We start from the raw sequence: 14,903 nt of genomic DNA, 5'->3' as shown, positions 1-14,903 counted from the left end.
ATTACAATTGCTCCTAAAGCTTTGTTCACTCTAGTGATGGATGACTTTATATATAATGTATTTATCAACTAGGACTGACAGTTGCTTTTTGAAAAATGCATAATTAAAAATTCAGTTGTTCAATAGCTACTTTCAAGAATTCTCACATTACTTAGTTCATTTTTCATGCAATTATTGCCCCCAGAACAATTTCAACCATCTTTCTCGTGGCTTTCATTCCACATTTTAAGAATGAGAAGAATCTACTTGGAACAATTTGTACATTGGGTCCTTTGTTTTCATTCTTATTGTTATGCTAGGAAATTAAAAAGTAAGGCTTCACGCAGGGGTTCCATTAGCAAAAAGCATGTCCACTTCTTTCATGTTCACAATGGACTAGTTTTTGGTATTGAAACTGCTGTAATAACTCTCTCCTTTCATAGGCAATTGAAATGTATATTATGAATTGTTTCATGCAACACTTTTAAAGCAAAAATTCACAGCTGGGCATTATGAAATATATTTTAGAGAACAACAGTGAGATGGAAAATAGCCATAGAAAAGAGATCTCTTTTTTTCCTGTACTGGCATAAGTTGTCATTGAATTAGAGCTGAGTTTTTCCCTCCTGCTACAACAGCACCAGGTTTGGAGACAGTCAAGTGAAAAAAATGGTGTAAACATATATTGATATCAGGTAAAAAAGGAAACTAGTGTCAGCCCTTGTACTTCTCATACCTTCTTGCTGGACTTGTAGTTGTCTGCTACTTAAGAGTTCAGCAGTGGGTTAGGACATGAAAGATTTGTCCTATTGGCCTGGTGAGAGGAGCTTTAATAGTCTAGGAAAGTTTAAAGTGGTTAAGAAAAGTTAAGAAAACTTGTGCTAGAAAGCTTACAAAGTTTATATTCTTTGTAATGGAAAATGTTCAAGGCTGGAGAACTTTCAGCAGGATTCAGAAAGAAATACTCTTAAGATCCTGAGTAAAACATTTATTTTCATCTTCCTTATACTGAAATTGGGAAAAAGAAAACCAAAGCAGAAATAAAAATGAAACCCCTACCAATTTAAAAACAGTATTCAGGAATTTAAAAAATGCAGACTAAATAAGCCAAAATACATTAAGTTAGAACAGCGTGGCTAGGTCAGTATTATTGTTTCTCTTCTGTCATGAAAGAATACAAGGGAAAAAGTACCAGCAAAAAGATTGCTCTAGAGTTAATTACCATTGACATTCACTGCTGGGCAAAGGATCAGCCTTAGTCTGCGTACCACAGAAGGCAACATACAAGCCTTATATTGACCCCATAACTTTTCCCTATAGCATATCCCTGTATAAATGCGTCCAAATGAAACAAATAGAACCTCCACTTTCCCTACACCTCCCTGGTTAAATTTCTAGCTGCACAATTGCTGATGGCATTATGTGCCCTGAGCCCGTGGCCAAAGGACGGGTGGGTGTCCAAGCGGGGCTGCAGGGAGATGCAGGGGTGGGAGAAGGGGGACTGATGTCAAGTGGTTACCACAGCAACGGGAAGGGGACCAGCGGTGGGGGGGGAGAAGAGGTGGGAGTGTTACCATGGCAATGGATGGAGCGTCTTCCTCACTTGTGTTGAAGATGCAACTGTCCTTACTTCTAATTACCTGCCTGGTGCTGGTGGATTTAGGCACAAGGTGCCACGAGTGCCTGTTTTATCATCTCTTTCATTTCTAGTTAGAAAGTGAAACTGAGCTGGGGATAAAGTATTTTTCTCAGGCAAGCTACGCCCATTTTAATCTCTTTTGATTGATGACCATATAACCAGTTCACAAGTAGTATCAGAATTACTTTTTATTCTTTCTTATATAGTGTAAAGAACTGTATTCCGGTATCAGTTATTAATCCTGCAGCACTAGAAAAGATGCTGAGTTAGGGAGTGAGTTAGTCTTACCCATCATCACATGACTATGTTATTTTCCCTTAATGAGCTTTGCAAGATCTTAACATTTTTTGTTTAGGTTCTTTCATATTTTTTTTTTCCTAATAATACTAGGTATTGCTAATTTCTGGTAGGGCTCTTTTGAATTTCCCCAGCTGCGGAGTGAGGAAGTGATGGAGTTCGTGAGCATGAGGAATGTGCTCATATAAAACTGATATGAACAGCCTGGTCCCCTGAAATTGCTGTCATTGAATGGCCCAGTGAATGGCAATCAGCCATCTGCTATTTCATCTGGTGTCACTTTTCCCCCAGACTAGGACAATGAAGAATTACCAGTGTCAATAGGTGATTTAATATGAGTCTCATATCAAAAAAGAATGGACTGAAATCTAGGGGGAGCTGGAATTTGATCAACTTTGGCTTGAAAAGTAGGGGCTTAAAGGGAGACAGAGCTATTTTGAGTGTCAAACCACATAATACAAAAAGGCTTGGTAGGAAGTATGACCTGGATGACTGGAGCCCAGTGATTACTTTGACACCACCCACAAAAACACATCAAAACAAACAAAACAAAAGTGCCCAACGGGTGAAGAAACTGAGGCAAGGATAGGCATCCAGATACTTACCCTATTGAAATATCTCAGTGATTGTGTTGTGAAGCCTAGATGAAGACTAAAGACATTTGCTTGCTGTATTTTCCTCTGAACAGGTAAGCTGTGAACTGCAGTGTCCTCAGCTTGGAAATGTGGGAAGGCTAGGCTCAGCCTGATGAAGGCAGTCCGCACAGTCTTAGGGGCTATATATTTTGAATATGGAGTCTCAGCCTCCCCTCGAAGCATGCTTCCAATAACGCAGAAACAGAGAGGAGTCTCGTTTTGCCTGAGCCAGCAGTGCAGAGGGGTGCAAGGGTGCCCCAGCTTCTCTGGAGGTCAAGAGCAAGAAAGGCTTGAGCACAGCTGAGTCTCTGTATACAGAGTGTCTCTCTGTGCCTATGTGGCAAAACAGTATTGTTCTCATTTTTAGAGCAGTTAGTTACATGTCTCTCCAGTGCAAATGAGAGCTTTTACAAATGAGCTTTTTATATTACTTTGTGCACAGTTAGCTTTTTGTGCATCATTTTCTTCAATGTGTAGACAGGATATAACTCCCTCACCCACTGTTGCTTCATTTATTTACTTGGTTTCTGTCATCCAGCACTTTAAACTTTCCTTTTGGATCCTAATTGTGTGGCCAAAAGTTTAGACTTTGTGACCTCGGTAAATCAGAGATGTCCTGGGATCAATACTTGCCCCTGAGAGCGAGTGGCACCAACTGGTTTATGTCTACATTTCATGGTTTTAGCTGCCTCTGGCAGGTATACCTTGGAAGGGACAGGGTAAGGACATCAGCTGGCAGTGAAGCAAGGTGAATGACTGGGTGTGCAGTGCTTGAACTGTGTTTGTAGTCTCCTTTTATTTAGCTGTATAGATGCAATCGCTGTTAGTGCTTCTTTTGAGGAAAAGCACAGCAAGTGCAGAATTGTATGTATTATTTTACTTTGACCCCTGAAAATATTCACTGATAGGGTGGCAGGATGGTTTCAAATGGGAAAGGGTTTGAAAGAATAGGGTTTAAATCCCCAGGGAGGTGTAGCTTTCCTGCACAACCCTGGAGAAGACACTGGTGCCATAATTATCTCAGCTTCTGAGAAAGAAAAAGCTTAAAACTTTTTTTTTCTCCCCTCAACCAGAGTGTTGTAAGGATAAGAGGACAACTTTCTGGGACGCTTAGGTACTGTAGTAGGGTGGTATGTGGATTTTTAGGTATAACATAGCCTCAGGAGATACGCTAAAGTTGTCACTGGAGGGGAACAACTGGAACAGGACTTTTACCCACCTGATTTTGCCACCTGCTACCTTACAAAGTGTTTCTTTCCATCTTTCCTCTTGCTCATGATTTTGAGCGAGACCCTCATTGCACCTGATCCTTCAGCTGGAGATGGGTGTCTGTTTTTTTGTCACTGCCCTGTCTCCCATGCCTTTACAGCTGTTCTTCTGGTAAAAGCGATAGCTGACAAAACAAACATGGTAACCTCTGCTTTTCTAGCTTGCCAATGGCATAAAAGACATTTCAAAATATTCTTCCACTTCTTTGGCCCAAAGACCCTCTCTCCATCGTTAAAAAACCCTCTTTAATACAGAGATTGTGTCCATAAATTCTTATGGTGTATGTATGTCTTTGAGCATGCATTTATTTTCATGAACAGGGGGGTTTAGCTTCTGTTTTGAATAAGCTGATGACTCAAGAACTAGGTTATAAAGTTGATACATATTTTGTTGTAATACGTGAATACTATTGAGTATCTTTATAATTTAATTTTTTTTTTAGATATCAGGTATTCTTGGGAGACCCTAATAACATACTTCATTATATTAAGTATAGCGATTAACGTTTGTTCACATACTTTTAATTTTCTCTTTGTGTCTTCTGTTCAGTGATTATTCATTTTTATGCCTTTACTATTTCCGCAGGTGTTACACTTGTCCTTGCACGTTTGTTTTGCCGAATTCACAGATTAGCAGCCTTGGTTTCATACCACATCGAATAATGCATTTAGAATATCTCTCCCTCAATCAGTCGGTCTCTGTGTCTCACAGATAAAACCCAACCTGCCTGCTGTTTTAGTAAAGCCTTAAATTACAGATCAGTGGGCACTGTACTTTCTCTGTCAATCCCATCAACATTGTTTCTTCCAGCAGCAATCTCATAATCTCTTTAGGAGTAACCATTGTGATTAGCATTTTGAGTTACATTGCCCACCAGAAACAGTGATCAGAAGTCTGCCCACGGCCATGTATCACCCACCTCTACTTCCCCTGTGACTTCCTTGCATGCTTTGGACATCCCTTTTTCTAAAGTGGCCCAATTTAAGAGCACATAGTTCTTAAGAGTATAGCTCATCTAAGACAGAGCTCCTCATCAACTCTGTCTGCAACAGGACATGAACCCTAGCCCTCTTGACCCATCAAGAGAAGAAGCTGTGGAAGTGCAGTTGTGGCACAGCCATAACAATTGCGATGTCTTTAGGAATGCTCTAAGAAACAGAAGCCAACACAAGCTAATGGAAGAGTCCTGAAAGAAATGCGAAGCAGCGATATTCAGCAAGAATTAATAGTCTTCCACCAAAAGGGATGGGAAGAGAATAGATCTACATCTGTTTTTCTAAAATTAGCTGTATTTTTTCCTAATTTCATGCTGTGTTTCTGATTATGGAATGGTTGATCAAACCAGGAGAGATAATCCATCAGTGAGGAGGAGGCATGAAAGGATCTCAAGGGATGGGCTGAAACAAACATCTCTAGCCCTTACTTTATCTGAGTGTAAGAATTTATCTAGAATATGGCAGGACTGGAGCTAGTCTCCAAGGAGCCAAAACAGACACAGTAAGACAGATAAATGTTTTCTCAGGGAAAGGAAATGCTACATGATAATTGCCTGTTTTGTTTTTAGTGCGAGGTTAGCTGTCTTTCTACTCTTTATAATAGCAAGAAATCAGTGAAATAATCTCCTAAAGCAGCCAGGGTGAAACACCATAGTGAAAAAGGTGAGTTTCCATCCTCCTTGCTCTGAGACTCCCGCTGAGACCATGATGAGAAGAGCTTTTTTTTATTTTGATTCGAAGCATTCAGCTATGGAGACAATTGTGACTGCTTGCTGAAATATTTTGCCGGTGTTAACCTGAATAACCATTATATCTGTGGTGACAATCTCAATGTTGACTTTTCTTCTTTCATTGTATTTCCTCCCTGTAACCATCGTGCTTGTAACTTCATGGAAGTATCAAAGAAATTCTCATGAAAGAGAAAGTTGTTTAAAGAATTTCCAAAGAGAAAACAGTTTGCAAAGTTTTCAAAAGTATATATTTTGTTACCACTGTAAACATAATCACTCTGTGTTTTGGTTTGTGTATTTATTTTCGGGGTCTTTTGAAGGTACAGGCTTAATGCTGCTGGGAAAGAGAAACTCAGATTAATAAAAGAAAAAAGCTCAGAAACTGGGAATTGTTTCCTGAGCGTTTCCACCTCTGAGAGACTATTAGGAGTAAGGGTAGGAGCTGAGGTGGAGCAGGAGCATGGAAAGTGGAAACGAAGGAGGCAGTTGGAGAATGGGAAAGTGAGCCATGTTATGCCATTCCTTAGGCCCCAAACCCCAGTGTTGTATGTAGTGTGAAGTAAATACCCCCCATCCAGCTTCTGAGCAGCTTCTGAAAGCAGGAAGCTCCAGGCTGGCAGAGAGACTTCAGGGAGAGTTACAGGCACTCATGGTGCTGCTCCACTCAGCCCAGGCTGTGCTGAAAGCATAGCAAACTTTCAGGACACCCATGTGAGAATTACTGTCCTCACAGGAGGCTTGTGTTTGTCTTGGTGATACCGCAGGAGTTTTGAATATGCACTGCATATGAAGTACACTCTTTATTTTACCAGGTTTTCTCTAACAGACTTCATTTATTTCTTTCTGCATTATTTCCACAAAATGAGAGTGTGTAGGATTCAAAATGGCTTCACTGGAAAACAGTAGGCCATTCTACATCTTTCAGTTTCTTCCCACGGAATATGTGAGAGTTTTTTACCAATTTTTGAAACTAGAACGCAAGTTGTACACAGGATGCAAAACCAACTAGTACCTGCCACAGAGTAATGCTAAGCTTTTATGTTTTAAACCTCCCAGGGCCCTCCTGGAATTTCCTTAATTCCTAGCTTTTTATAATCTACGCACCATGCAATCTGGGGAGCAGCCAGCACACATCATGCAGCAATTGCTGGAGGAGTATTTATTTCCATCAAGATCAAAACTAGTCATGAGCATGGCCTGTACCTCAGATCAAAATGATCAAAAGCCTGTTCAGATGATGTTCCACCGGACAAAGGACAATTCTTTTCTCTTTCTAGCCTACTTATCCAGGGTAAGATATGATGAATCAAGGAAGCTAAGGGTGGGCTGTTCTCTCCAAAACTACTCCTGGTGTTTTGATATCAGGTGTGTGAATATTCTGGTTCATGAAGAGGAAACCCCTCATCTCATATTTTGGGGAGCATTTTTCTTTCATTTATCACACAACTAAAGGGACAGCTGAATCAATCAGAGAGCCCTTTGCAGGGTAATCTTTGGCAGTTCAGTTGTTGATTAAACTTTCCTTTCAGCAGTGAGCTGTGCTGGAAAAAATATTATTTTGTTGAAAATGAACTTCAAACTCTGAAAAGGTTACCTTCTTTGGATGTTCTTCAAAAGCACCAAATTGCAGACTAAATAAACAGATGTCACAGGTGTCACTTTAATATTTGGGACATTCCCTATCAAAACACAATATCTCAAAACCTTCATTTTGTACTTTTTAATGCAAGCATGGCAAGGGCATATAGAAAGAGCATTTCTGGGTGTTTAAGACTTACAAATAGGACCGCCCACTTTGGTGAAGTCAAGCCTTTTGGTAACTAAAGGAGATTTTGTCTCTTATACAGTTTATTAGACCAGTTTCAAGCTTATGGGAACAGTGTTTGTGGTGTTTTGGTGAGGTATACAAGGGGTGTGGAGGGCACAGAGTGATCATAATCTAAACTGAACTCTGTTTAGGTATTTCTAGTTGACTGAGTGCCAGCTTCAAACAAATCAGGGTAACAGCTTTAAACAAACACAGTATCACTCCATCAACACTCAAGATGTAGGCTCCACAATGAAAAAAAATAACATTTTGGACAAATTTGAGAAACAATTCTGAATTAATCAGAAAAGATAGCAATAGTTACCCAAAAGCTTCCTAAGTATAGAAAAATGGAGTCTTGAGGTGATGGTGCGTTGTCTGGTAGGCAATAGTAAGAACCTGGAAAGTATAATAAAGAAATTCTTGCATTTTTTCCAACGACAAGACTCTTAACATTGTTGTTGTTGTTACTGTTGTTGTGAAGGATTGTGAAAATGCAGAAAATGAGAAGGCTGCAGCAGAAGCAACAAAGGCATTCCATACTATTATCCATAGTCATTCAAACAAACCACCCAACTGTGACAGCCAATTAAATAGCGTTTTCCAGGACTAACCCACAGCTAAAATGATACATCATGGTAGGAGAAAAGCTTCGTGTATTGCCAACAGCTTGTTACCTCCCTTTTTAACTGAGAAAACAATGAAAGGCTTGGATGAAAAGCATGCATTTTTCTCTGTGACTACAGATACCTCAAACAACTGCACTTTCAAGGTGTTCCCAATCATTAATCATTCCTACACAGTTCAAGGGCAGCTAATTCACTGCTGGTTTGATTATTTTCAAGGCACTAATGAAACTACATTAGGAATATTTGAAAATGTAAAAAATATGGTAAAATCAAGTAGTTGGAACACCGACAGTTATCTGCAGCTAATACTGTTGTTAATTCTGGGTTATGTCACCCTGTCCACAAATCAATAGAAAGTAAAAAAGAAAAATTGTCTCCAGCTTATTGCTCTGCACATAACTGCAAAACAGAAAAATACTAATTAAATCATCATTTGATTTAGAAAAAAAAAATGGCCACTTTTCCTCATGTCATTCAGTCATTTTTCTCAGCAAAATTTTCAGATTTCAAGGAGAGCTTTATAAAATTTAAATAAGAAGAAATGTTCTCCATGGGACAATTACTCACTTACTGTACAGGTAAAAGGACCATAGTCTGTTTTCTTGAGTTTGGAAGTGACTTTTGGAAGCTAAGTGAGCATTGTCAAGCACCAATTTTAAAATCCCGTTTTCAAAGATAACCTTATTAGAGGTGATAGAGAGGTTTTCAGTGCCAGAATGTTACTTCTTATTTTCAGATTGTACTAAGAATTTCTTGCAAGTAGAACAAACTGTCTTTTTTACATGATAAGATATTCATTTAAGGGGAGCTGCAAAAAAGAACTGATGACAAATTGTTTGGTCATAAGCTAGCCATCATTGGAGGAAAAAAAGAAAACAAAGACCTTCCAGAGGTACACATTAGCTACTAGGAGCAAAGCTTTATATTTTCATGTGATCAAACAAAAGGCAAATAAGCTGATTTCATTTTACTGAAAAGTGTTAGTCTTTCCAGAAACAGTAAAAACTATTGGTAATTGAAAATTTCCTAAAAGGCCTGATTTTATGTAGTTAGAGATTCAGCTGAGTACTTGTGTATGTCAGGAGTCTTCAGCTGGGAAACATTCTTATTCTAGTTTTGCATTCTTACTCTTTCAATTTCTTAAAATTTGAAAAACTTTTTCCATATGTCATCAGACTTGGACAGGTTGTGGAATACTCAAACAGATGCCATTTCGATGAAGTTTTTAAGTGTGGGGAATTTAACATGTTAACTTAATTTATGAATTTATTTTTAAAGGCAAACAATGAAATACATTAAAATCATAATAAATTATTTTTCTATCAATCCCTTCAAGTTTATAACTGAATTTTGCATCAGAGAAAATTAATATTATATCAGAAATATGTGATGCACTAAAGGAAATAGGATTTCCCTAGAATTTCCCTTCATATATAGACCTATTTTTTCTCTTAGGGTTGGCCCTTCTCAAGGAGAATATCTTGTCAGAACTGTGGGTGCTCTGGAGCTCAGCTTTAGATAACCCATCCAGGCACAGTGTGAATATGCGGTATAAGTTGGAAAAATCTCCGGTCTGTTTTGGTAGCATGGCAAATGAGGTGCCTGTAAGACAAGAAGACTTAGTGACAAAACACTTTACTGTGTGTAACCTTGGTGTCATTTCATGGAGAACATAGTTTCACCTTTCTGCTGCTGGGAAGAAGTTTTAGTGAAAGACTTGTTTTTATTTCTTCCTGTGTCCATTATAGTAGTCACTGGTTGCTGCCAAACAATAAAAAGGTAAAGAAAGATTCAGTAATTAACATTTTGGTGCAGTGGTAAGAACAGAACATAAAGAACATTATTAGAGTTGTAGGAAGTTGCTTCATCTGAGCATCATTTCTCTGAAACCTGATGTCCTGCCTGAAATCTCTAAGTGCAACCATTACATTTCATAAGGATCTAAAATTGCAGATATTAGCTAGCAAATGAAAAAGATTCCTTTCTTATATTATATTGACCTGTATATGAGACCAACACAGAAACCTTTCTTCTGGCAGTTTCTTTTTTGGATGCTGTGTGTTGGACATCACTGTACTAGTGTTGTGCAAAGCAGTATACGGAAGCCGTTGACTTCACTGGGAACTGTGTGCCTGTTGTCAGTGAAGATAAAGGTAATTTTCCCAAAGAGTGCACAGCCTTAGCTCCATTAGAAGTGAAGAACTGAGTTCCAGTTTCAAAAGTGACCTCTGCCCCTTCCTAGTAGTGACTATATGAATAACATACCCCTTTATCTGCTTGGTTGAAGACTGAAGCAATCCCAAAGATTAATGTAAAGGATGTACTGATCTAATATTCACTTCTAAAAAGGATTAATGGACATAATAAAAAAGACAAAATTGCAATTCAGATATTAAATGGAAATGTGCATTTATTTTTACTGCGAAGATTCTGTTTTGTAGTTTATAGATTCTGCCTGAACATTGTAAACACTTAACATTAAAAACATAATGCTAAAGTGTTGAAAAAGTCAATGCAACTAATTTCAAACAACTTTGATGGAGTTTTCTTTTTAAAATGTTACTTTTCTTTCTATGACCTCAGTTTACAAAAAGAAAAATGCATTTTGTAAAGAACTCAATAACTCAGAAGATCAGTGAACCATTTGATTTGAATTGAAATGTTTTCATTAAGGTGAATGGAGTTACAGTGGCCCATTGCAGAGATATTTTGAATAATGATAATTTTCTGGTGTGTTCTAGTTGCAGTAATGAGTAAAGGAGATTCAAAATGGTAGTTGGACAGCGGTGTTGGCATGGCCCTACTTCTAGGCTAATGTAATCTGTTTCCCAGCCAGAGTTTACCTGGACGGAAACATGATACATCTATACTGCTCTTGGTGCCCACTTTGCTCAGATCTAGCTGCAGTATCTTCTCAGGACACTGTATTGTGGAGCTCAAGGTCTTTCTTTCCTTTGCTGGGGTAGAAATCCTAAATATCATTAAATATGTACAATATACTAGAAGAGAATTATGGCTGCCCTTAAATTTAGTAAAAATAAAGCATTCATATAAAATAACCTCAAATATGAATATCATGCAAAAACTTGTCCTGTAAAAAGACAGCACTGTCATTAGCCAGCTGTATACAAATGGTCTTTGATTCTATAAATACTGATTCTGACATGTGAGCTAAAAAAGCAACTCAGTCAGCATTTGGAGAAACCTATAGCCATGTCTGGCATATTCCTCTCTACAGAAGCTGAATTGCCAAACTCTTGTCACAGGACTTTCAAGGGCTAAAATGATACAGAGTTGATTGTAAACAAAAAGATTAGCAGTCTACCATCTTAAACCTGGTGAATTAAGGCTGTCCTTTTTTGAATAATAAGGGTAATGTTGTGTACATTACATTGCATCCTTTAAGTGTGTGGAGATGTGCAACTTTGTGCTCATCGAGATGAAAAAAGAAGTCTCTTCGGATTCAAATCTGTCAGCTTCCTTGAAAAAATAAGCCTAATAATGCAATGAAAAACAGTGGTGAGATAGGCTATGAAGAAAAATTGTCCTTAATGCCTTTGGTGGCTAGGCTTTAATTCCTAAGGTGATCTATTACCTGGCATTTAGATACATGCTAGTCCTACTTATGCACCTATTGATCATTTACCATCTACAGATGAGAGGCCCAGAGTGTGTTTTGCACTAGAATTACAGTGTCAGTGAATTGGGTTTCCTGGTGTTATAACATCAGCTTTGGAAGAATGGCCTGCCAAAAATGTAATAGCACAGGAGAACCAGATGGCTCTTAGCAAAATTGCTGTCCTCAGTTTAGTCTACGAGCTCTTCTAACTATCTATAAACAACAAAAAAACCCCCACCACAACACTGTTTGTACAATAGCATTTCTTTTTTACACCTTCCGTTTAAAAACTTCTAAAACTTAGACAAACAAAAATGTAATAAAAGCAAGTTCAGAGTGGTCAAAAGCAAAGATATACCAGACTTTTCCTCACAGTCTAAATTCTCCTTTGTTCAGATGCACCAAGAGTGTATTTATGCGGGGACCTAAGAAGATGTTTTCCTCTGTATTATCCTGCTGTATTAGCCTGCATTGTAGAGCATATGCTTTGTGTCATATCAGCAAACACTGTCCCTGTCATGGGACACACAACTCTGTGATACTAAGAGGGTCTTTCTTGATACAATCAGATGGCTGTTTCTACAGGGTTCACAGGTGAAGTAGCCTGGAAAGAGAAAGAGAAACATAAGCAAATCAAACACGTCCTTCCCCAGCCTCCAGTGGCTGTAGTTCACAATTCAAATATGGAGTTTTACAGTTTCTTCCATGGGGTATGAAATGCATAAATCAGTATGTTTGTATGTTCACCTATAAAATTTTGTCTGTTTGTCCATGTGTATTTTAATTTCTGCAGTTATACCTGCTAGGATTGCTTACATACAGAAACACAGTACAGAAACACAACAGTAAAGATGGAGTGAAAGAAAGGATGAGATTCATGTAAATTATGGTATTAGCATATTCAGGGTGGTAAGCTACTGACTGCTCAGCTCTTAGCATTTGGGGTACGAGGTGTCCATAAAGAAGCACGAACATGCCTTTTTGGTTCTGCTGTAGTGTGGCCTGAAGAAGGGTAGCTGAACAACTGCTAACAAAGAGAATAATTAATTTACTGAATTTACACAAACACCACCCCAAAAGGCACTACCATAATCAGGGGAATTTACCATTCTCCAGCTTACACGTGTTGCTCCTGTTCATCTCTCACACCTCTTTAATCAGTCTGCCCTACAACAAAAAAGTGTCAGCAAATTGTACCTTGCAGCTGTGACTTTTCAGAGACAATAGAATGTGCTAGTGCAGAAATTGTTATGGCACAAGACCAAGGCAAGTGCAATGTTTGGCCTGTTTTCCAAAGTAGTTAGAGGGGGGAATTTTTTTTCTTAGGCAGTAAAAAAGGAAAACATAGCTCCATTGGCCTGAATGTATTCTGATGCTCTACACCTGGACAGACCTTACCAAACACCAAATAGTAGTGGGAAGTGTGGAACTGATTTTAATTTGTTTATCATGCTTTCATTGCAGGAATATCAAATTGATATATTTTTTGCCCAGACGTGGACAGATAGCCGTCTTCGCTTCAACAGCACCATGAAAATACTGACTCTGAACAGCAACATGGTGGGCTTGATCTGGATCCCAGACACAATTTTTCGTAACTCAAAGACCGCGGAGGCTCACTGGATCACCACCCCCAACCAGCTCCTCCGCATATGGAATGATGGCAAGATCTTGTACACCCTCAGGTAAGCACTCGGCAAGATGCAGAGCTGAAAGCTTTTCCTGCCTCTGGCGTAGTAGTAGTAATTTTCAATGGTATCTTCATTCTCCTCTGCTGTTTTCTTCCTGATGCTTGCCTAATCATGCTTGACAAATACTGAAGTATTCAGGCGTAAGTAGTGCTGAGTTTAAAAAACAAAGTCTTGTCTTTCTAAAAAAGAGACCTGGAGAACTGGAAATGGGTCTGTCTGAATTGTAGAAGCTGAGCTTTTTAGTGCTGTAATAAAATTAGGAGCATGTAGTCCCATAAAACCTGTCAGAAACCTTTTTGATCAGAGATAGATCAGCGATAGATATCAGCAGGGCTAGATAAAGTATTTCTAGATTTATGCTAATGTCAATATTTGATTCTTCAAATAAGTCATGCTGAAAGATAGTCTGTCACATTGCATCACAAGGGTAAATTGCTGGAGGAAAGGCTTTTAGTGTTTTTCTAATCTATATGATACCATCAACTGGATGGTATCAGAAATACTGTCTATATTTGCATTAAAAAAGCCTGTGAAAATGAAAAATGTGTTTACTTATGGAAGAGATGAATTGCTCAGAAGGGAGTTCTGCCATAAGCTGTATTCCATATGGCAAACTGTTTCAGAACTACCCCTTTCATGCTACATTTTCTTCAGTGATTGTGTTCAGCCCTCTCAGTGCAACCTTAAGTTTTGATCATACTTGCAGTTGCACTCCAAGAGAAAGTCTTCGGCAAAAAATAAGAAAGGAATTAAACAGCTGGAAAAGCTACTGATATTTTTAGTGCCCTTCCCTTCTTAGGCTTGCTCCATCATGAAAAGCTCTTGCTTATTTTAGTAGCCTTTAGCTAAAGACATCAGTTATTAGGATGTCAACTCCAGTACCCTCTTGGCTGTGTTTTTTTGTTTGTTTGTTTTCTGCTTTGTTTTGCAATTAAGCCCTGTTGCAGTATTACAGTTAATTATCTACCTACTAGTATTTAGGCTTACATACCTATCACTAAAGAAGTAATTTGTTGTATGAACTGCAAAATTTGCCTGAAACAGCTAAAAAAAAAAAGGGGGGGGGGGGGGGGTGATACTTGCCCCAGTGGATTGTTTGGGTGAGCATTTTTAGTTTGTGAAAAATGTTTTGAGTCTTTTTCACCTACTCAGGTCAGCCTCTTTTTTTACTTAAGAGGAGCTGTTAGTGATCATTGTTCACTGATAACACCATGTAATTCAAAACCAATTTATCTGACTTAAGTGTCAGAATTGGTATGGCACAGAAGCAGTAACAACTGTATGCCCTGCTACTGTCAGGTGTTGAGTGTTCTGCATTCAAGAGAAATTGTACAAGGTTCAGTCGTGCTCCATACCTTTCCATTCCCTTCCCACTTTTGGGTGTGAATACACTCCTACTGTAACATCACAGCACTAGCAGAACTAGCCAGCTGCAACAAGGCTTTTACCATCACATACCAGGTTAACTTCAATAAGTAGTTCCCACACTTTGCCCCAGCACAGCCACCAACCCCCACAAGGTTTCAACAGTTCATCTACTGTCCGTGCTGTTTCTTCAGCCTCTTCAGGCCAATTCACCCTACTTCTTGCCTCTGCTGTGTCCAGAGTATTC

General features: G+C 38.7%; 1 protein-coding gene across 1 annotated transcript in view; it reads left to right on the top strand.

The window, feature by feature from the left end:
* The first annotated feature begins 13,087 nt into the window (after positions 1–13,087).
* The window catches only part of LOC101919915 (gamma-aminobutyric acid type A receptor subunit gamma3), a 154,654-nt gene continuing 152,838 nt past the window's right edge, over positions 13,088–14,903 (top strand). The window contains exon 1 of the mRNA XM_027788758.2: positions 13,088–13,285. Within this exon, the coding sequence (XP_027644559.2) occupies positions 13,131–13,285 (155 nt within the window). The 5' untranslated portion in view covers positions 13,088–13,130. The remainder of the gene's footprint in view (positions 13,286–14,903) is intronic.

The sequence above is a fragment of the Falco peregrinus genome, chromosome 4 (assembly GCF_023634155.1).
Source record: "Falco peregrinus isolate bFalPer1 chromosome 4, bFalPer1.pri, whole genome shotgun sequence".
Taxonomy (NCBI): Eukaryota; Metazoa; Chordata; class Aves; order Falconiformes; family Falconidae; genus Falco; species Falco peregrinus.
Note: the sequence above shows the minus strand (reverse complement) of the source record. Positions and strands in the feature narration are given on the sequence as shown.